Genomic DNA, 18,414 nt, shown 5'->3' on the forward strand with positions numbered 1-18,414 from the left:
CTGGAACACAGAACTCCTCTCTATGATGATGTGTTATTCTGCATCGTGTCTATACTTGTGTAATTGTTTGAATAGATTGATAAGGCACCTTCAAGCTTTCTGGTACATCCTTGTTCCTAAGAATGTACCAGACTTGTGTACCATTCTCTTCCTTGGCTGATTTCTTTTGACTTTTCCATCAAGTCAAACCAGATTAACTCACATGTATGGGTTAACCTATCAAAAATTTCCAAAGCCATGACATCATCATTTGGGCTTTCCCCTCATTGTTTGAGTCATTTTGCATATAAACTTTGATTTTGCCTGAAGTAATGGCATTTTAGCAAATAGCACTAATTTTGGTCATTCTAACTGACTTACAACAAGAGAAGTTTTGTCTGATTTAGCTTTAGACAATGAGAACAAATGATGGATATGCCTTTTTGTTAACTTGTGGTGTATCATATTGGTTCCAAAGCAGATATTCTGATTTTAAAATCTGAATATCTTGATTTTAAAATTATTCAAAGGGGAAAAAAATCTATCCTCCACATTTTCTCCAGTCCCAATCCCAGAATTGTCAGATATTAAGATGTTATTCAATATTCTCTTTCGTCCTGGCAGTCCGTTTGTCAGGTAAACAGACCAAAAAGAGATTGATGAGCTTTGTTAGATACAGAAGTATATTGTCCATGCAGGCAGTTCATGGTAGTGGGATATGATGGGAGGGGAGGAGGAACAGAGGGAGGGATCAGAAAGATTCGGAGAAAAAGTTTGAAAGGAACAAGAGAGCTCCAGCAGCCGGCGGTCGACGGAAAAAGAGCTAGAAAGAGGGAAACGACCCGGACCGTGAGGATTTTTATTGCTGGCCCTCGAGCCACTGGGCGCGCGCCTCCTGCCTTGTGTACGTGATCTCGTGGATTAAATGAGTTTGAACTCGCGATGAGGAGTGAGCCCATTCTATTCGCTTGCAGCAGGGGTGAGTAGCCGCCTTTTGAGTTTCTAAATACAGGAAAACACTTTATTTTCACTTTTCGGTGTCACTGTCGGCCATTTTTTATCTTCTGGGCTGATATTACTGCGGCTTCATCCAGTTAGACCGTCTCCTAAGAGAAAGAAAAGTTACTTTTGCAACTGGCCTCGGGCTGCTACACGCACGCGCTCACGTTAAGAGGGCGTCGTATTGGTAAAAGGTGTGCGGGTTCAGCTGGCTGGGGGAGTTTGAGTGGAAGGGGGAGAAACAGCTGGCTCCTCCTTAAGGTCTGGGCCAGAATGATCTCAGTCTGGTTTGGGTAAGATGCCGCAGCTTTGTCTTTCCTCTCTGTCACCTACACGGTAAAGTGTAAAGTGTTGATACTGTTGCCTTCCACATTAGGTTTCAGCATCATAAGTTTCTAATCATATTTCTTCAGTGCTTCACTTTTATGTGCCCCAGATATCACTAAAAAAGTTCACAGAATCACTGCTGAAGCACAACAGAAGCATTCATTTTCATTTTCACACTTGGTGAAACAAAACAAATATACTTTGATGTAAAGAGGAAGAATAGAAAAAAGCCTAGATAAAGGTTTGTTTTAATGTGCGTTGGTAATGTAATGTAAAAGATTAGTAAAGCTGCTAATATAAAATTAGCTTGAACAAACCAGTTCAACAGCCAAACATTTATGCTAGGGTGTTTGTGTGAAACTGAGTTTTAACTTTAAATGAGTTGATTCTCATGATTGGCTCTGTATATTTCTGAAGTATTTTTGGCTTCAAAGCACCGTGTTTGATAACGTTTGATGGCAATAATTAAAACTTCTCAATGTTTGACCTTGTCTAGCAAAATGTTTTTACGTCAGGCTACATAGCTGCTACATCGATGAGCTGCTCTCTGCTGTAGTTGGGGAAATGCTGTTTGCTGCTGAGCAAAATCATTTTGTGGCTAAAACAAACATTATTTTTACATAAACTTCTAAATTATGTGAAACTTTTGTTAAAATCATTTAAAGGTACAGAATCAGTCCACATTCTCAGGGGAGAAAGACTCACCTGGAATAAATTAAATGTTTAGCTATTGGAGTAACGCTTAAGAGAAATTAATTTAATTAAAGATTGTCATGAATATGTGTGTAGGGCTGCACAACTGCAATTTTCTGGCCGATCCCTGGTTACCGATCTTTAAAAAGCCTGACCTACTGATTTTGATTTTGGCTGATATAATTTTTTTTTGTTTGAAATGTCGCTAAATATAGCAAGAAAGTCACTGAGTTGGCAACAGTGGGTAAATATTAACTGTAAACGTGCAGACTTGACCTGGTGGGCCAGTCTGTCAGTCAAACCTCTCACTGCAGAGCAGAAGAGGACAGAGACTGATTTTTAAACCTTTGCTGACGAAGATAAAATTAGGGGATAAGATGGGCTTCACATGTAAGTATCGGCCGATAACGATCCCCCAAAATTAAGGAAATCGGCGCAGAGAAATCAACTGGTCAATAAATCAGTTGGCCAATAAACGTATCCTATTATACATGTATATAATGTAAACAGCACTGCCAGAGATGTAATAAGTTTATAGTAGGTGTGTGAATGACCTAATGATTGGGCTGCTGATTGCAGCCAGTCCACATGGTTAGCAGAACTAGAGGGCCCCAAAACCAAATTTGCTTTGGGCCCCATGGAGGCTTGACCGCCTCTGTAACAGTTTTTTTTCTTTTCTCCAAGGATTGTATTTAGCTTCATCCATCTTAAACTGGCCTCAATTTTCCTGCTGATTTCACAGTAACATGTCCCGGATGACTCCATCAGTTGTTGACAAGCACTTCTAATTCACCTGATTTGCTTTTGCCGCTCTTCTTTATATTTATGCCTGCTGAATGGTTAGAAAGCTAGGCAAAGAGATGTTGGAGTCTGTGTAAGGGAATTTTTTAACTTCTTCCTCCATGAAACCTCCTTTTTAATTTGTTTGGAATTTGGGGTTACAGTTCAGGTATTGCTGGACAATAAATCAATAACAAATCAGATTTTTTTTGTCGTTCACATTTCCAAATATGATCTCCGGTTTGAACTGTAAGCAAACCTAAAAGTGTCCAGCATGCACAGTAGAGGGCGCTGTTACATCACATGTAGAACACATACTCATTGTTTGCGGAAGTAAACATGGATGCTAATGGTGGAGAACATCTTGCGATTTTAAAATTGTTGTCCAATGGGAGCCAGCACATTAACAACTTAATCCGCATTATCACCCGCCAGGGTTGTTGTTTTGTTCCTCCTTAAGGAAGAGCCAGCTGTATAGTGACGTTTGTCGAGTATCAATGACGTTCAGGTCGTATAAATGCGACCTGGCCATGCAGACACAGGTCACATTTTAAAAGATCAGAAAAGTGTCAGATTTAGGACCAAATATCTAAGTTGCCAGAACATCTGATCTGTGTTGTTCAGACTGCGATAAAAAGGTCAGATAAAGGTCGTATAAGGGCAAAAAAAAAAAATCAGATTTGGGTAATTTCAGACTGCAGTGTGATTAAAGCCCAACTCACTCACTCTTTGGTTACCTGGCAACAACCTGTTTAGTAACTTGCACAGCAGCAGTTTTAGGTTTTGCCACTGCGTGTCATAAGTGCTTAAAAAAAACATCTACAGTTTTCACTGTAGAAAACTGTAGATAAAATAGTAAATGTCACACCACCAGTTTGGCAGTATTGCAGATATTTAAAACCAAAACTAATAAATTATCTATCAACAATTTCAGGCATTATTTGACCTCTTGAGATGCTAATCAGCTGCTTGCTGTTGCAAAAACAATTCACATGGTTCCCACGGTTACACATAATAATTATCCAAAATTTAAAACAATAATTGCAATCAGGATGAAAGGGTTGAATGGAAATGTGCACCCCATTTTCAGATCATTACTGTAAAGAACGCTGCATACCATTGTCTCTAGTAGCGTAGCACAGCTCTGTCCCACATTCCAGGTGGGCTATTTGTTCCGCTAGTCCCACTTTGTTCCCAAAAGCTACCCAATATGATCCAATTAAATTTTAATTACAGATGTGTGACCCATCAAATGTGAAATCTGGTTGTCACAACCCGCTTGCTGCACAAAGCTGCTTGCATTGTTTTGCGCTCTCCCTCTGCCCCTCCCGTCCTGCCACACTTTCAGACATGCCCCCGATCATGGCTACTCTTCCTGTGAACTCACCTGATTGGTCCACTGTTCAAGGGGGTTCACTTTCTCTTTTGAAAGATGGTAGTTTCCCTCCGTACCTTGACATAGCAACAACCACGGCATCATTCTGCCAATCATGCGTCCCTTGCTGAAACTATTAAAATAATTCAGAGGCTGTATAGTGCCACGTCTGTTCCAAATTACATCACTGTCATGGTAGTGGCTGCAATCACCACGGACAGATAAAAAAACAAACCAAAAGCAAAAAATACGTCAACTCCTGTGCGGCAGCCTCTCCGACGTCGCAAGCCAGAAGTCATAGGAAGGGTGTGATGCCACCTAGTTAAAATTTATGCGCAGGTTCTAGAATTAAACGTTTAATATTACTAAAAACTATTCAGTTATGCTCTATTAAAAATTTCCATTTGTCCAATGCAGATGTTAGAAAAAAGAATGAATTCCTGGTTCTGATTTGTGAGACATGACCTGTAAGTCTCTTTGTTTCTTTTTATGTTTGTAATTGTGAACATTTTAATAGTATATGGGGCTTATATGTATATGTTTTATCCATAGCTCTTGCCCTGATTGAAAACAAGAAAAGAATTACAAACACTTTTATTTTGTGGAGAAGGGATTTTTGTTTATTTTGCTTATAGTCATTTAAAATACAAACTGAAAAAAATTAAATTATGTCAAGGATTTTTTTGTTTTTCTGTGTAGAGAAAGAAAAATATACTTTTTGTTATTCATTGTACTAGAGGGTCAATACCCTGTAAGTATATTGTCCTTGTGTGACCATTTATAAATAAATACAAAAGTAACTTTAAAAATCCTAGTTGTAGGGATAATCAGATTAATGTGATTTTATGTTACAAAGAACAGCCATTTGCAGAGACTGTAGTAGGTCTCTAGTATTGGCTTGATGACCTAGAATCTTTCCAAAATTATTGATCAGAGAATAATTTTTAGTCAGCCTTTCATTTCTCTCATACTGAAGCAGGTCAAAGTTCAGTCAGAGAAACCACTTTCCCCCAGCAGAAGGTACAACCTCAAAGCAGGAGCTTCTCTACAGTCTCCATCATCCTCTTCTCTACAATTATCTTTTAAAGAGATACCACAAGGAGTATCATCACTCTGCCCAAGTCTGCCTTTAGCTTACTTGTGAACAAGCCCCCTATCACCTAAGGATTGCCCCTAATATAATCTGAAAGTATTTGCCAGTGCTGGCCTATCTCTATATATCTCCAGGCCTTTCTTCTTCCCCTCTTTACTTCACATCAGGATTTTACATATGCATATTTGTGGTGTGGAAAACATCTGCTCCTATGGTAAACCACCTGCTCTGTTTGATAGCAATCATTTCCCTCTCTATAATGTTTGCTTGGCATGCCCAAGCCCAAAAACTACAAAATGAGAGGCGAAATTAAGGAGGGGATAACAAACCTCATAATTACAGTCCCGAGGAAGAGGGCAAGAGCTATATAGCATGCCTCTCATCGTAAACTAATGCTGCAGCATCTCCCAGATCTGCTCATAACTCTCTCCTCTCACATCGAAGTTCAAACGTTGAAACATTTCATGTTACAGCGCTTTCACCAACAAGTCAGATCAATTGTAAAACTTCTCAGTTCAAAGACTCAGGGCTTTCTCTTTCTCCTAAAGTTTTGAAGTTCTTCTAGCTTTAGTAAGTTTGTATAAAACTCTTGATTATAAATACGAGCTAACACAGCTGTATGTACTCATACATACAAAAAAATGTCATAATTACAAGATTCTGATTTTCTAATTATGAGAATAGATCTTGTAATTACAAGGTCCTGATCTTGGATGTTTGATTATGGCATAAAATTCATATCACAATTGTGATAGGTGGCGGTAACGACATATATCACAATATGTTTCTGTATAAAACTTACAATAGAAACAATTTATGTGTATGCAATGTTTGGTTTTATGGTTTTATTTTCCTTAAAATGAGATTGTTTTAAGGGAGACTTGGTAAGCAGCAACATAATCTCGATGGTGACTACCTGGTTAAATCAAAGTTAAATAAATGGAATAACTGAAAAATACATCTACATAGAAACTAGGGACGCTCCGATCAGGTTTTTTGCTGTCGATTCCGATCCCAATCACCCATGAGGGCTGATCACTTCCAATCATCTGGAATGGCTGTTAATTTTCGCTTCAGGTATAAATGCTACTATATGATCTGGCAAAGTGGAAGAATGACCAGGCAATAAACTCACCTAATTTAGACATAAAACACGCAAAATACTTGCAGTTACAATACAGCAAGTATTTAGTCAAAACGACAACTGAAAAGCCTGCAATCAGTAAAATAATATTAACAGTAAGATTCTCAACAGCCTAAATTATATACGAGTCAAATAAATCTTGCAACACTGTTTATATCAAATAATGTCAAGTAAAAAAGGAAACATCCATTCAAAGTCAAATGCAGGTTGCATCAAAATGAACAATACTGAGTTAAATCAAAACTTCCTGAGAGCACGGCTAGCTGATTAATGCTGGTTCTGATTGGCTGTTTCTGACTGAGCTGAGTAATTCTGCAAAACACAGAGAGGAGACAGAGGAGATCGATTATTTTTTCAGAGATTATCTATCTTATGTTCAACATAGCAAAAGTATGGAAGCCTGTTTCCGCGAGTCTGGTAAAAACAAAATAATAATTATCTCAAAATAATGAGATGGTATCTCACAATTTTGAGATAGTACCGCACCGCCCAGTGCACATGTGTTTCGGGAAAGTTGTCAGATTTTTTGATTATGCATTGATTATGCAAACCAATTGTTTCAGCAGCTGTCTGAGTGGCTGGTCTCAGACGATCTTGGAGGTGAACCTGCAGGATGTGGAGGTCCTGGGCTGGTGTGGTTACACGTGGTCTGCGGTTGTGAGGCCGGTTGGATGTACTGCCATATTCTCTGAAACGCCTTTGGAGACGGCTTATGGTGGAGAAATGAACATTCAATGCACGAGCAACAGATCTGGTTGACATTCCTGCTGTCAGCATGCCAATTGCACGCTCCCTCAATGCTTGCGACATCTGTGGCATTTTGCTATGAGACAAAACTGCGCATTTCAGAGTGGCCTTTTATTGTGGGCAGTATAAGGTACACCTGTGCACTAATCATGATGTCAGATCAGCATCTTGATGTGGCACACCTATGAGGTGGGATGGATTATCTCAGCAAAGCAGAAGTGCTCATTATCAAACATTTAGACAGATTTGTGGATAACATTTGAAAGAAATGGTAATATTGTTTATCTGGAATTAATTCTTTGAGTCCATCTCATGAAAAATGGGAGCAAAAACAAAAGTGTTGCGTTTATATTTTTGTTGAGTGTAGTTCAGTCTTTCATGGCTGGTCCCAAGTTTCCATCGATCCATTTTCCTATCTCACCAGGGGTACTGGTGCCTATCTCCAGCGGTCAACGGGCGAGAGGTGGGGTCACCCTGGTCACCCTCCCCATTGCAGGGCAACACACAGACAGGACAAACAATCAAACAATCACAGGACAAACCTAAGGAGAATTTAGAGAGAGCATGCAAACTCCATGCTGAAAGACCTCAGGCCGGCAAATGAACCCAGGACCTTCCTTGCTGCAAGGCAACAGCGCCACCAACTGCGTCACTGGATCTAGGTTGTAGTACATGATTTTAAGAGAAACTATACAGTTAAATTAAACATAGTATTTGAACATTTCTATGAAAAGTTTTCTATTCAGGCAAATTTCAAAGAACATGTAATTTTATATCTTCTCGGTAAAAAGATTTGAAAAAGTTATCCTTTTCTTTTTGAAATGGAGTTAGGAAAGGACAACCTACGTCCATGGCAATGAAATGCTGATTCCAACTGCTTCTTTCCACAGAGGTTCATAGGGCATTTTGGCCCTCAACAATTTGGAGTTCTGGCTTAGACTTTTTATTTTCTGTGTATGAAGGCCACTAATGCAAGCAAACTGAGTACAGACCCATACTGATTTACAGGAGCGACATGGCTTTGTGACAGAGTCTGTAGCATGTGATGGTTTGTAATTAGAATTTTTGGAAAGATTTTCCCAAGGGAAAATCCCAGAACTTTACTCGGTGAGTGAAACCAAAGGCATACCCTTGCTAATATATTATGCTGTACCTCTCTGCCCCTCAAACAGATCTCTGTATTCAGATCTCAACCTGAACAGATGCCAAGCACCGAGACTGAACACATCCCAAAATTGTTAAAGGCACTGTTTGGCTCACTGGGAAGGCATGTGTGCTATCTAGTCCTAGCAGCTGTATTCTGGGAAGAAGGAACAATAATCTCCTCCCTCTAACCTGGTCAGGCATTTCCAAAACAACGGAGCTGCAGCAGCTCAAGTTTCCAGCAAGACCCAAAAATGACCCCACACATACACGTATGCACGCACACATGCAGATGGTGGTGCCTAAGCCAGGAGAAACAACACCTTTTTCTGCTGAGCTGTGGGAAGTTTGAATACCTGGCAGGGAAACGCTTTTCCTGACTTGCCCAGGTGTTGTAGGCTGTACGGAGTAATTGCTGTGTTTGGAATATGCTTCTGATGTTCTTCAAGCGGGCATGGTGTTGACACTGTAAATGAGTCCAGATGGAGAAGGATACTTGGAAATATCTGGACCATTTAGGGCTTACTTTTAGAGGATGTTTCTACTTACACTGATAAAAATATTCTGATCCTTAAGAATTTATTTATTTATTTTACAAATAATAGCATTATTTTGTTAATCTACATACATTAAAAACATGGTGTCATCAGAGCATATTTTTCTCTTCGGTTTGCTTGAGCAGAAATGTCTGGGGATGTTCTGAACGTTAACCTTTATCTTAATTTAACGTATTTTTTTAAGTAGTAGGATATTTGATCAGTGTACTTCAAATCTTTGCTGGTACGTTGGTGTTTGGGAACTCTGATGGCTTATGGGTAGTATTTGATGTTTTGAAATACTGAATGAAACACAGTAAAGACAAGGTTATTTTTTGTTGCATGTATGAACTTTAAAAAACTATCGACGTCATTTTAATTATCGGCACTATCGTCTCTTCCGACCTTTTTCTCTTTCAGCTAATGAGACTGAATGAAAAAGGGCTCAACTCCGGTGCTCTCCAACGACTCCTCCCTTCCTCATTTCCTTAGTGTAAAGCCCAGCGCACACTACACGATCTTAGAGCTGCCAGCCGATTGTTGGTCCATTTTCAAAACCTGACAGATCACACATGAGCCGACAGAAATCCTAGCTATAACGGTTCGATCGGGTTCGTTCCTGCCGTGTGGTGTCCAACAATGGGCACAAAATAATGGCTACAAGTTCAGTGAACTAATTTTAAAACCAGGCATTAATCAATGCTTTACTACAATCTACCTGCAATGCATGTTGCTAGTGTCAGCGTAAAGTCCTGACTGAATGAAAATCATTATAACCTATTTACGTCACGTTAACGAAGAACAGCTGAAAAGTTACCGGGTTTATCAACTGCGGTAGCAATTTCGCTCCAACTCCTCCCCTTGTCATTTCTATATTCTTTGCATGTTGAATAAACATTAATGTTGTTTCCACATATCATCTCCAATGTCCGCTGGACTTCGGGTTGCGCCGTGTCAGCTGTTCGGGATTCCCCGACGTAATTTCCCCTCAGAAAACACGGAGGAGAATCCTGCTTTCTGATTGGCTGCCTGTCACATTCAACAGGCTGGTTAAGCTCCCAGTCGGGGAAAACCCCTGATTTAGATCGGAGCGGCAACGATGATCTACCGTAATACACCACACAATCTTAGAAAGATCAACGTTTTAAAATTGTTGTAAAGGGAAAAATAGGAGCAAAAAATCATGTAGTGTGAACTATTGCATCAGGTAGTCGATGTGCCCATCTTCTCTATTTAAATCTAATTATTACTGAACGGCAACATAGTATACACACTTCATAATCTGCAGTCTTTAGGTTGAATGCAGTATTTATTTCCACTTTGGCTTTATGTTGTTTAGTTTTTTTTTTCCAAGTGAGTTTTTTGTTAATGGAGACTGAGAATCCATTTTATTTTTGTTTTTGGTTGTTTTGTTTATTTTGTTTATCAGTTCCAGTGTTAAATATTCTTTTGAAAATAAAGTGTATCTAACTTTGGCAGGAAATCTCATGCATTATTACATCATTTCCATTAAATCAGTGTAAAAAGGTCTTCAAACAATATTATCGTTTATCGCAATAATTTTTGAGACAATTAATCGCTCAGCAAAATTTGCTATCGTGACAGGCCTACTCTTGGTACTTAAACAATTTATTTTCAGAAAAATGAATGCTGTGGCTTGTTTCTTGAACAAATATTTTTGACCTCAATACTAAATATATTTGTGTAAAGGTACTAATTTAAATTTTCATTGTTGATTTCACAAACTTAGTTAGGTTAACTTTACTTCACCACATATTAATTTTTCTCAGTGTAGGTTACAGTGAAAAAGAGAAGGAATTAAAGTACAGGAAGTGTTGCAAAAAGCTGAAATGAATTTCTTTGAAAGGAAGAAGCTGATGGATATTATTTTTCCTTTGTAATTTTTTTTGCTAGCAGAATTTTCTTATTTTTGACCCCAGGCCTTATTTGAGGGCGGTCCCATTGCATGCCACTTTGTTGTTCATAGTTGTCTGTAAAGAGCTAACTTAGTGTTGTTAATGATACACAGACACAGATGCACACATATTAGTGTAGCATTCCAACCATCCATTTGGAGTTTCGCTCTGATTGAAAGAAGCTGTGAGGCAGTAAATGGAGCAGTAAAGACTGCTTGACATTTCTCTGCATGGTGAAAACAGTATATTGTGAACATGACCCAGGTGCATCAGAATCAACTTTATTAGCTAGTATTTTGTGTACAAACAAAGGAATTTGACTTTTGTTTCAAGTGCTCACAATGTACGGTCTTTAAATATATAAATTTCAGAGGAAAAACAACAAAATATATAGCGCCAACCAGAAGGTGAACGTCTAAACAGTTTGGGTGCATGATGTGAGGGATCTGCAGAGATGTTAGCTGCCCATTCTTGACACTTGATCTGTACAGGTCTTGGCTAGAGGCTCATTATCTCTCTTGGTCTCAATCAGAATAATTGCTTTCCAAATGTTGTAAAGATGTGTCGTACAATTGTTATGACTTTCTTTCGGGACTCTAGGACTAGATTACTGGCCAAGTAATCCAGGATTTTCCCCAGTGTATTATAAGCCTGGTGGCCTGACATGCTTTACTAGCCCCCCCGCCAGGCTAAGCGTTGATTTTTTATGTTATTAGGAAAATAATAATAATAATAATAATAATAATAATAATAATAATAACAATAAATGAGAAAAAAACGCTCAATTATTTTTTTTATTTTTTATTTTTAGATGGATTGCAAGCGACTCTGTTTCTCTGAGTGTTTCACTGGTGGAACAGATTTATTCCTAAAAAATAGGTTTAGGAATAAACCTACTTCTAGATTTATTCCTAAACCTAGGAACAGGTTTAGGAATAAAGCCTGCCTCAAAGCTTTGTTAGTTTATGTTTTATTATTTAGCGCACCATGTTCTGGCCAGAACATTATTTGCGTTGCAGTGGAGCTCTGACTTCCGTTTCTGAGTTGTTGACGAAAGTTAAGTATTAGCAGCATAACGTCCAATTTTCAAGTTCGGCCCATGGGGATTTTATTGATTGATTTCATCCCATTTAGTGGAAAGTTTTTCAGGGTGAGTTTCAGGACTTTTATTTTGAACACTGTGATACATAGCATGATACATGCTTCCAGTTCTAGGTCTGCGGCTGTGCTGAGTGCGATATGATGGTGACGAGGCAGTGAACAGAGCTGACCCACACACGCACTAATTAAAACCTAAAATAGAATTCATGTTGGGCAATCTACTGGCTTAAAGAAATGTTTGTTTTTGCCAACACAACTGCAGTCTATTTTTCTTTTATTATGCTTCTAAATTACAAATAGCCCTAAAATGTTATTAGTGCACATAACAGTTGTAGTGAAGAAGCTTAGAATTGGTACTTTAATAATCTGTAAGTAACTCAAAATGCCAAGACGTGCTCATGGTTGTTGTATTGTGGCCATTCACATTTACAAAACAGTGCCACCCATTAGGATGAATTAAAGACAATGAGTTAAGAGACTAATATTTTTAATATAATAAGATGTTGAGTTATTGCAGGGGCAATTTCAAGTTAGGTGGTCTATGACTTAGTCTACTTTCTCCTGGCTGGCATATCTTTCAGGCATAACTTCCTGAAGGACTGGTGTGGACATGTCCCCATCAACTTTGGTCTGAAGGGGACAGTCCCCACCTATATTTCCTGGACCTTTTTTTCTTTAGTTGCCTGCATCTATTTGCAGACAGTAACTCGACAGCAGCTGTACGCTGTATTCAAAGCATTAACAGCCAGTTAATGTTTTTTAAAATTTCTTTGTAAAACGTAAATGGGAAGTCTGCTCAGTGATCTAGTGGATTGGACATCACGTGACTCACTATGTGCGCCACTGCAGTGAGCCACATGCGCTATTGCTTTACATTGAGTCAGGGATATCAGTGTTTGGGAAAATGTCACAATTAAGCAATGAATCTGGAAAAGGGACACGATGTTTTTATATTAATTGTCAACACCATGATAGCAAGACAACAAGGTCCAAAGGGATCACATTTCACATGTCTGTAAAAAGCTTTTATTAAAAATAAAGAAAGTGGGGAATTGGTTAGCTATGCTAGCTTAACTTTCATCACCTGAACATGGTCTGGGTGTTTCAGTTCAATTAACACAAAAATAAGGCGATCCACATAGATTGTCTGACAGGTAATCAGGAGAGAGGTGTTTAAGTTAGCTAATCAACCACCGCTAGTGTTCAGGCATCACTTCCTAATTATCGCAAAATGATTATAAGGAAGTCTGCAACAATCTGCAACGGACAGAATGTTCTCTTTGGTGTTTTTACATACTTTTGTGTGGGAAAGGTTTTGTGTGGTTTTTTAGTGTTAATTCCTGATGCACTTGAAAATAATCTTTGCTCTGAGCTCCCGGGGCTGTTGTTTATTGGTTGCCATGGCAACGAGTCTGCGTGTGACGTTAATGATGAATGATATATATGCAGTTTCTCTTCAAGCTCTGTGAAGGAACTTTTAGCTGAGTTGCAAAGCTACAAAATATTTTTTGATGCATTGCTGCATCACTGCATATATGGTGAAGAATAATGGCATCAAAGTTTTCCATTGCTTGTGAGCTTGCAATGATCTCAGCTCCTGGCAGTCCAAATGCTGACTAGGTTTCCATGAGATTACATAATGATCATAGCATGCATCACATGTCCATTGGCAGGAGGGGAGTTCGTTTGTTGTACGCTTGTGTTGCCTTTTGTCATCACTCCTGACCACATGTCATGCACGACTGCTGGAAGCTGCTTTCCTCTCAATCATTTCACATTCCAGAGCCTTCATGACAGCTTGCTAGATAAAGCAAGCACTGGAAAAGTTTGTGTTCCTGGCGTTCTAGCTAAGCTTTGGTAGTGAAGCCTAACTATCATGAATGAGAGTGTTGCTGGAGCAATAAAACGATGGAGGTCCAGGGACTTAATGATGTAATCGTATGTGATAAGATCAGGTGCTTACAAAAAGGTTGTGCCATATCCAAAGGATCCACATCATTGCTCTGAGGATTAATAGGAGTTTGCATCATGTACATTCCTCAGCTGCTAGCTTTGGTGCTGCTGAACACATAGTTACACTGCATGTAGGCTTACAGTCCAGTAAACAGTAGCTGTTATACTGATGTGTGTATTGGATTGACTTTTCCATCATTGCACCTTCATAGTTGGATTGACCCTCCTGTTATGTTGCGGGTCAAATTGACCCTATTTAAAGTTAAACATTTTTAAAAAAATAGTTGGAAATATTTTTTTGCATGAAACTTTTTCTATTTGTCTTAATAGGTACACTCTACATCTAAATTTAAAATTTATTCATTTTGCACATTTGTAACCCCCCCTGTGTCTACTTTTTACATAGATACTGTTTGGGTCAATTTTCAGTCAAGTTGAAGTGCAAAAAAAGATTAAAAAATGTCCAATTCTACATGTTCCCTTGCAGCTATGAACCATATTTCACCACACACACAAACACAACACACACATACATGCACACCCCGACACACACAAGCCCACCTTCTCACTATTCTCTTTACTTCACTAGGAAACTGCGAGAAAGCAGCTGTTCATACAACTTTTGACAGGAACCTTTTCTGTTCCTGTGGATAAACTCCACCCACTCTGAGTGACACTCAGCAGAAGTGGAGGAAAACATAAATACTCTCTGCATGACTCATTTATCTTGATTTTAATCAGTGGATCAATTTGACCTTGAACAGCATGTGTGTCTCAAGTTCAATTATAAAGAGCACCCATTGAAAAAAAAGTGTAATATAAAAAAATTTACCAAAGATCAATTTCAAGGAAATTATTGTTTTTTGTGTCTAGGTTTTTTTCAAATGAGTAAATGAGTAGGTTGTTGTCATTGATCCTTAATTTCTGAGAAATACAAAAACATCATTGCAGAAATATTGATTGAAATGGTTAGTATTGGAGTTAATAATCAGATACAAAGATGTTTTGGAGGAATTTTTTGGTTTCTGACACTATTGCATGATTAAACACTCCCCGGGTCAAATTGAGCCACGAACATTATTGCTGTACCCTAGAAACGAACATAACAGGAGGGTTAAGTATTTAGTAACTGGGGCGTGGCAATGGCATAGGGTTAAAGAAAGATGGAGATCCAGATATTACAGATGGAGAACAAGCTTAATACAGAGTTAAATTAAATTATTTAGATTGAAGAAGTTTTAAATTATTGAGGAAAATATGTAGCTGTAGGTTTTTGACTGAAGACCTGGAATGAATTTTTCTTTTTTGTTGAAGAATTAATAATTTTTTTCTAATATGAAGTGAGTATCTGGATCTATAACGGAGTTGATTGTACTTGCAGCCTGACAATTATTATAAAACTGTAATTCATTAATTAAAATTTTTATTAAGATGAAACTGTTTCTTGTTAAAAATCCTATTAGATGACAAAAAATCTCTGTATTTAACCAAACAAATTATCAAATATGTGAAATGAGAAGCCTTTATAAAGTCCTTTTATTTTCATTTATACTGTTTAAAATTTCACATGAGGAGAACTTCAGACAGAAGAAAAATAATCCAGTCCTACAAATAATTTTAACAATGAAAAATAAATTGGGTTATATTTTTAACAAAATATTAGATGAAGTCCATTGTCATGAAGAATGAGGCATTAGATGGAGTGAATGCATATTGAAAAACGCCATACGATGCAGTTTTTCCTATGAGCTTAATACAGGGTTCTTCTGGATGTTATCTTCAGCAAAGATATCTGCAGCCCATTAAGCTGGAACCAGGTGTGTTAGGAGAGGTTCTCCACATGCTCTGACTAAGGTTAACATTCTGACAGAGATGAACAGAGAAAGTGTACTAACTGGATTAAATCGTATAGGAACAGGTCATGCAGGAGCTACAACATGTGTTTTGTATTAGCAGGAAGCAAAATCATCCTCAAAATCATTGAGAGCATCTTACATAGGAAAATATGAGTTATCATATGTAAGCTATCAGGAGGATGACAGTTTTCTGGCAGAGTTCCTGGGCATTAAGGAGACATAAATAATATAAAACAAATGAATCAACAGTCCTGCAGTAAACATCAACTTTGAACAAAATGAATTTAACACCAAAACTTTCACAAACATTTTAATTCAGCTTTATTTTGTAGGACAGAAAATGAGATCATTACCTTTCTAATGCTTTGTATGCAACATGCTTCAGCAGTTCATTGAAGCCATTTTCGTGTGGTTTACCTGGAAAATATATTTTAAAAATTACTCATCTTCACAATCACGTTTTTCCTTAATGATAATGTCCCTGTAATGAAGATCTCTTCATTACAGGGACATTATCATTAAGGAAAAACGTGATTACATTACAGGGAAGATCTCTTCATTACAATGAGATCTTCGTTACTGGGACTATTTTACTGAAATCACTGTATAGCATTTTTAAAGTACTTTTTGCACTTTATTAACAAGCACTTTATTTAGCACTGCACTTTAAGCATAGATTTGCACATCAGTAACAATTTGCACACAAGAAGTTTAATTGTATTTATTGGGTGTATTTATTTAGATTAGCATGTAGCCTTTTGTTCTGGGCTCTGCACAGCTGCTCCTCATTGAGAAGTGAGGTTGGTTGCGTGTCAAGGGAGGATAATTGTTACTCAGAGCAGTGAGCTACTGGTGGGTAAAACTGAGCAAATGTTTGTGCATAATCTGTTAAGTGTGGAGTGCTAATATGAAGTGACTCACCTGTCCTTTCTGTGTCCTCTCCAGGGTGTTTGGACAAATACTGCCCCGGGGGTTCAGACACCATATATAGTCTCCGGGAGAGGCCATTGAAAAGTGTGGGGGGGGAATTGTTTATGGGTTTTGTGGTGTTTCATATGGTGTAATGATAAAACATAAAATATTTATAAAAAGTAAATGGAAATGTTTGTATTTAGTAAAAGGTATTTTAATTAAATAAGTGGATATTGGTGAATTGAGATTCCCCTGTGAATTAAAGGTGGTTTGGTCTGTCACAGCTGGGACTATTTAAGACTGCAGTTTCACCTGTGAAGTGTTGATTCTGTGTGAAGAATAAACCACTACTGTTTCCACCTGACTCTGTCTCAAAGCTTCATCCTCACTGTAAAATCCAACCGCAAAAGGCCGCCTTGTTACAGTCCCCATTTATGCGGCCCTCTGTGACGAAGGATACATAACTTGAATTAAATTACTCATGTCAATTTCACAGAAGAAAAGGCTACATATTTTCTAATAGAAATAGTTCAGTAACTGCAATTACCACAAAAATGAGAAAATCATAAACTTTCAAAGTTAAGCTGTAATGGATATTGTAAAAAGGTGAATTAGACTGAAATAAACCCATTTAAATCTGTCGTGCTTTGCAATGAGTTACCTGCAGTTAAAATACAACTACAATGAAAACATGCATAATTAACAAAAACTGGCAACACAAAATATCACTGTTGATAAATTATGGCACACAGCAGTCAGCTAACTCTAAAAAGAAAACATTATATTTTCATCAACTTACCAGAGAAACACTTCTAAAACACCAAGAATGAACTAATTTCAATCCTGAAACTGCTGCTGTTTGGAACTATTAGGAGCTCCATGACCCATGTGACGTCCACTTTCCATTCTTTCTATGGAAGCTATGGGAGTGTCCCAACTCTCCTTGTAAGGCTTTAAGAGTTTTATTTAATCTACTTGACAAAATTAAGTTCACTTGACTATTTTTATTTTATTGTCATGTAAAGAAATAAGTACTTTAAACAAAGAACAGTCTTGCCTCATCAACATAAATAAATTATGCAAATAGTTACTTAAATTTTTTTAAGAAGATAGAGCAGAATATTTTTAGCAGTGTACCACGGCCTTCATTTCAGAAATTTGTTCTTGGATTCCTGTCCAGATCCTTCTGTGCATACTTGTCAATGAGGAAGTTGGGAAAAGAATTACCTCAGCTTCCAACTACAAAAAAATTCTCTTCTGATTGATTCTGATCTCTGAGCTGGATTTTCGTTTGGTGCTGCTGAACTACCGCTGCAACTTGAGGGATTTCTTGTCGGACAGAGGTCGGCAAGAAACCCCGATCAGATTGGAGAAATGTTAGTTACGTTTATTATTTACATTTTTGGCTGAAGCATTTGTAATCCAAGTATACACTCTATAAATTGTTTTTGGCTAATGGTTAATTTATGAACGTGTTTACATTAATCTCACTTAATTCATTTGATTTATTGATGCCATCTTACGTTTTTGTGTTCAACTAACTTAAAAGTTACAAATCTAACTAACTTAAATGAACTTAATTAACTTAAAGGAACATTTTACATTGACTTTTCTTTAAACAATTGAGTTCAATGCCAATTTTGTATCCTACATCTAACCAACTCAATTTCTTATGTTCATCCAATTCTATGCATTAAGTTTATGCAACTCAATTTACCTATTTTTTTTACTTAATTTTTTTTACTTATTTCACACAAATTTAAGTTACAGTTTCTCAATCATTTATTTTTTTCTAATAATTCAAATTTCTTTGATTAAATTATACAGACAATGAAATCAAACTTTTAAGTTGTTCCAAAC

The 18,414-nt window shown here is 37.6% G+C and overlaps 1 protein-coding gene across 3 annotated transcripts in view; it reads left to right on the forward strand.

Moving 5' to 3' along the window:
• afap1 (actin filament associated protein 1) overlaps positions 1-18,414 on the forward strand; it is a 103,261-nt gene that overhangs the window by 18,480 nt on the left and 66,367 nt on the right. Inside the window, exon 1 of one of the 3 annotated variants that reach the window (XM_032583206.1) lies at positions 738-958. The exons of the other annotated variants lie outside the window; for them this stretch is intronic. Coding sequence (XP_032439097.1) covers positions 922-958 — 37 coding nt within the window. The 5' untranslated portion in view covers positions 738-921. Of the gene's footprint in view, positions 1-737; positions 959-18,414 lie in introns of those variants that run through there. 3 annotated transcript variants of the gene reach the window in all.

The sequence above is a fragment of the Xiphophorus hellerii genome, chromosome 14 (genome assembly GCF_003331165.1).
Source record: "Xiphophorus hellerii strain 12219 chromosome 14, Xiphophorus_hellerii-4.1, whole genome shotgun sequence".
Lineage (NCBI taxonomy): Eukaryota > Metazoa > Chordata > Actinopteri > Cyprinodontiformes > Poeciliidae > Xiphophorus > Xiphophorus hellerii.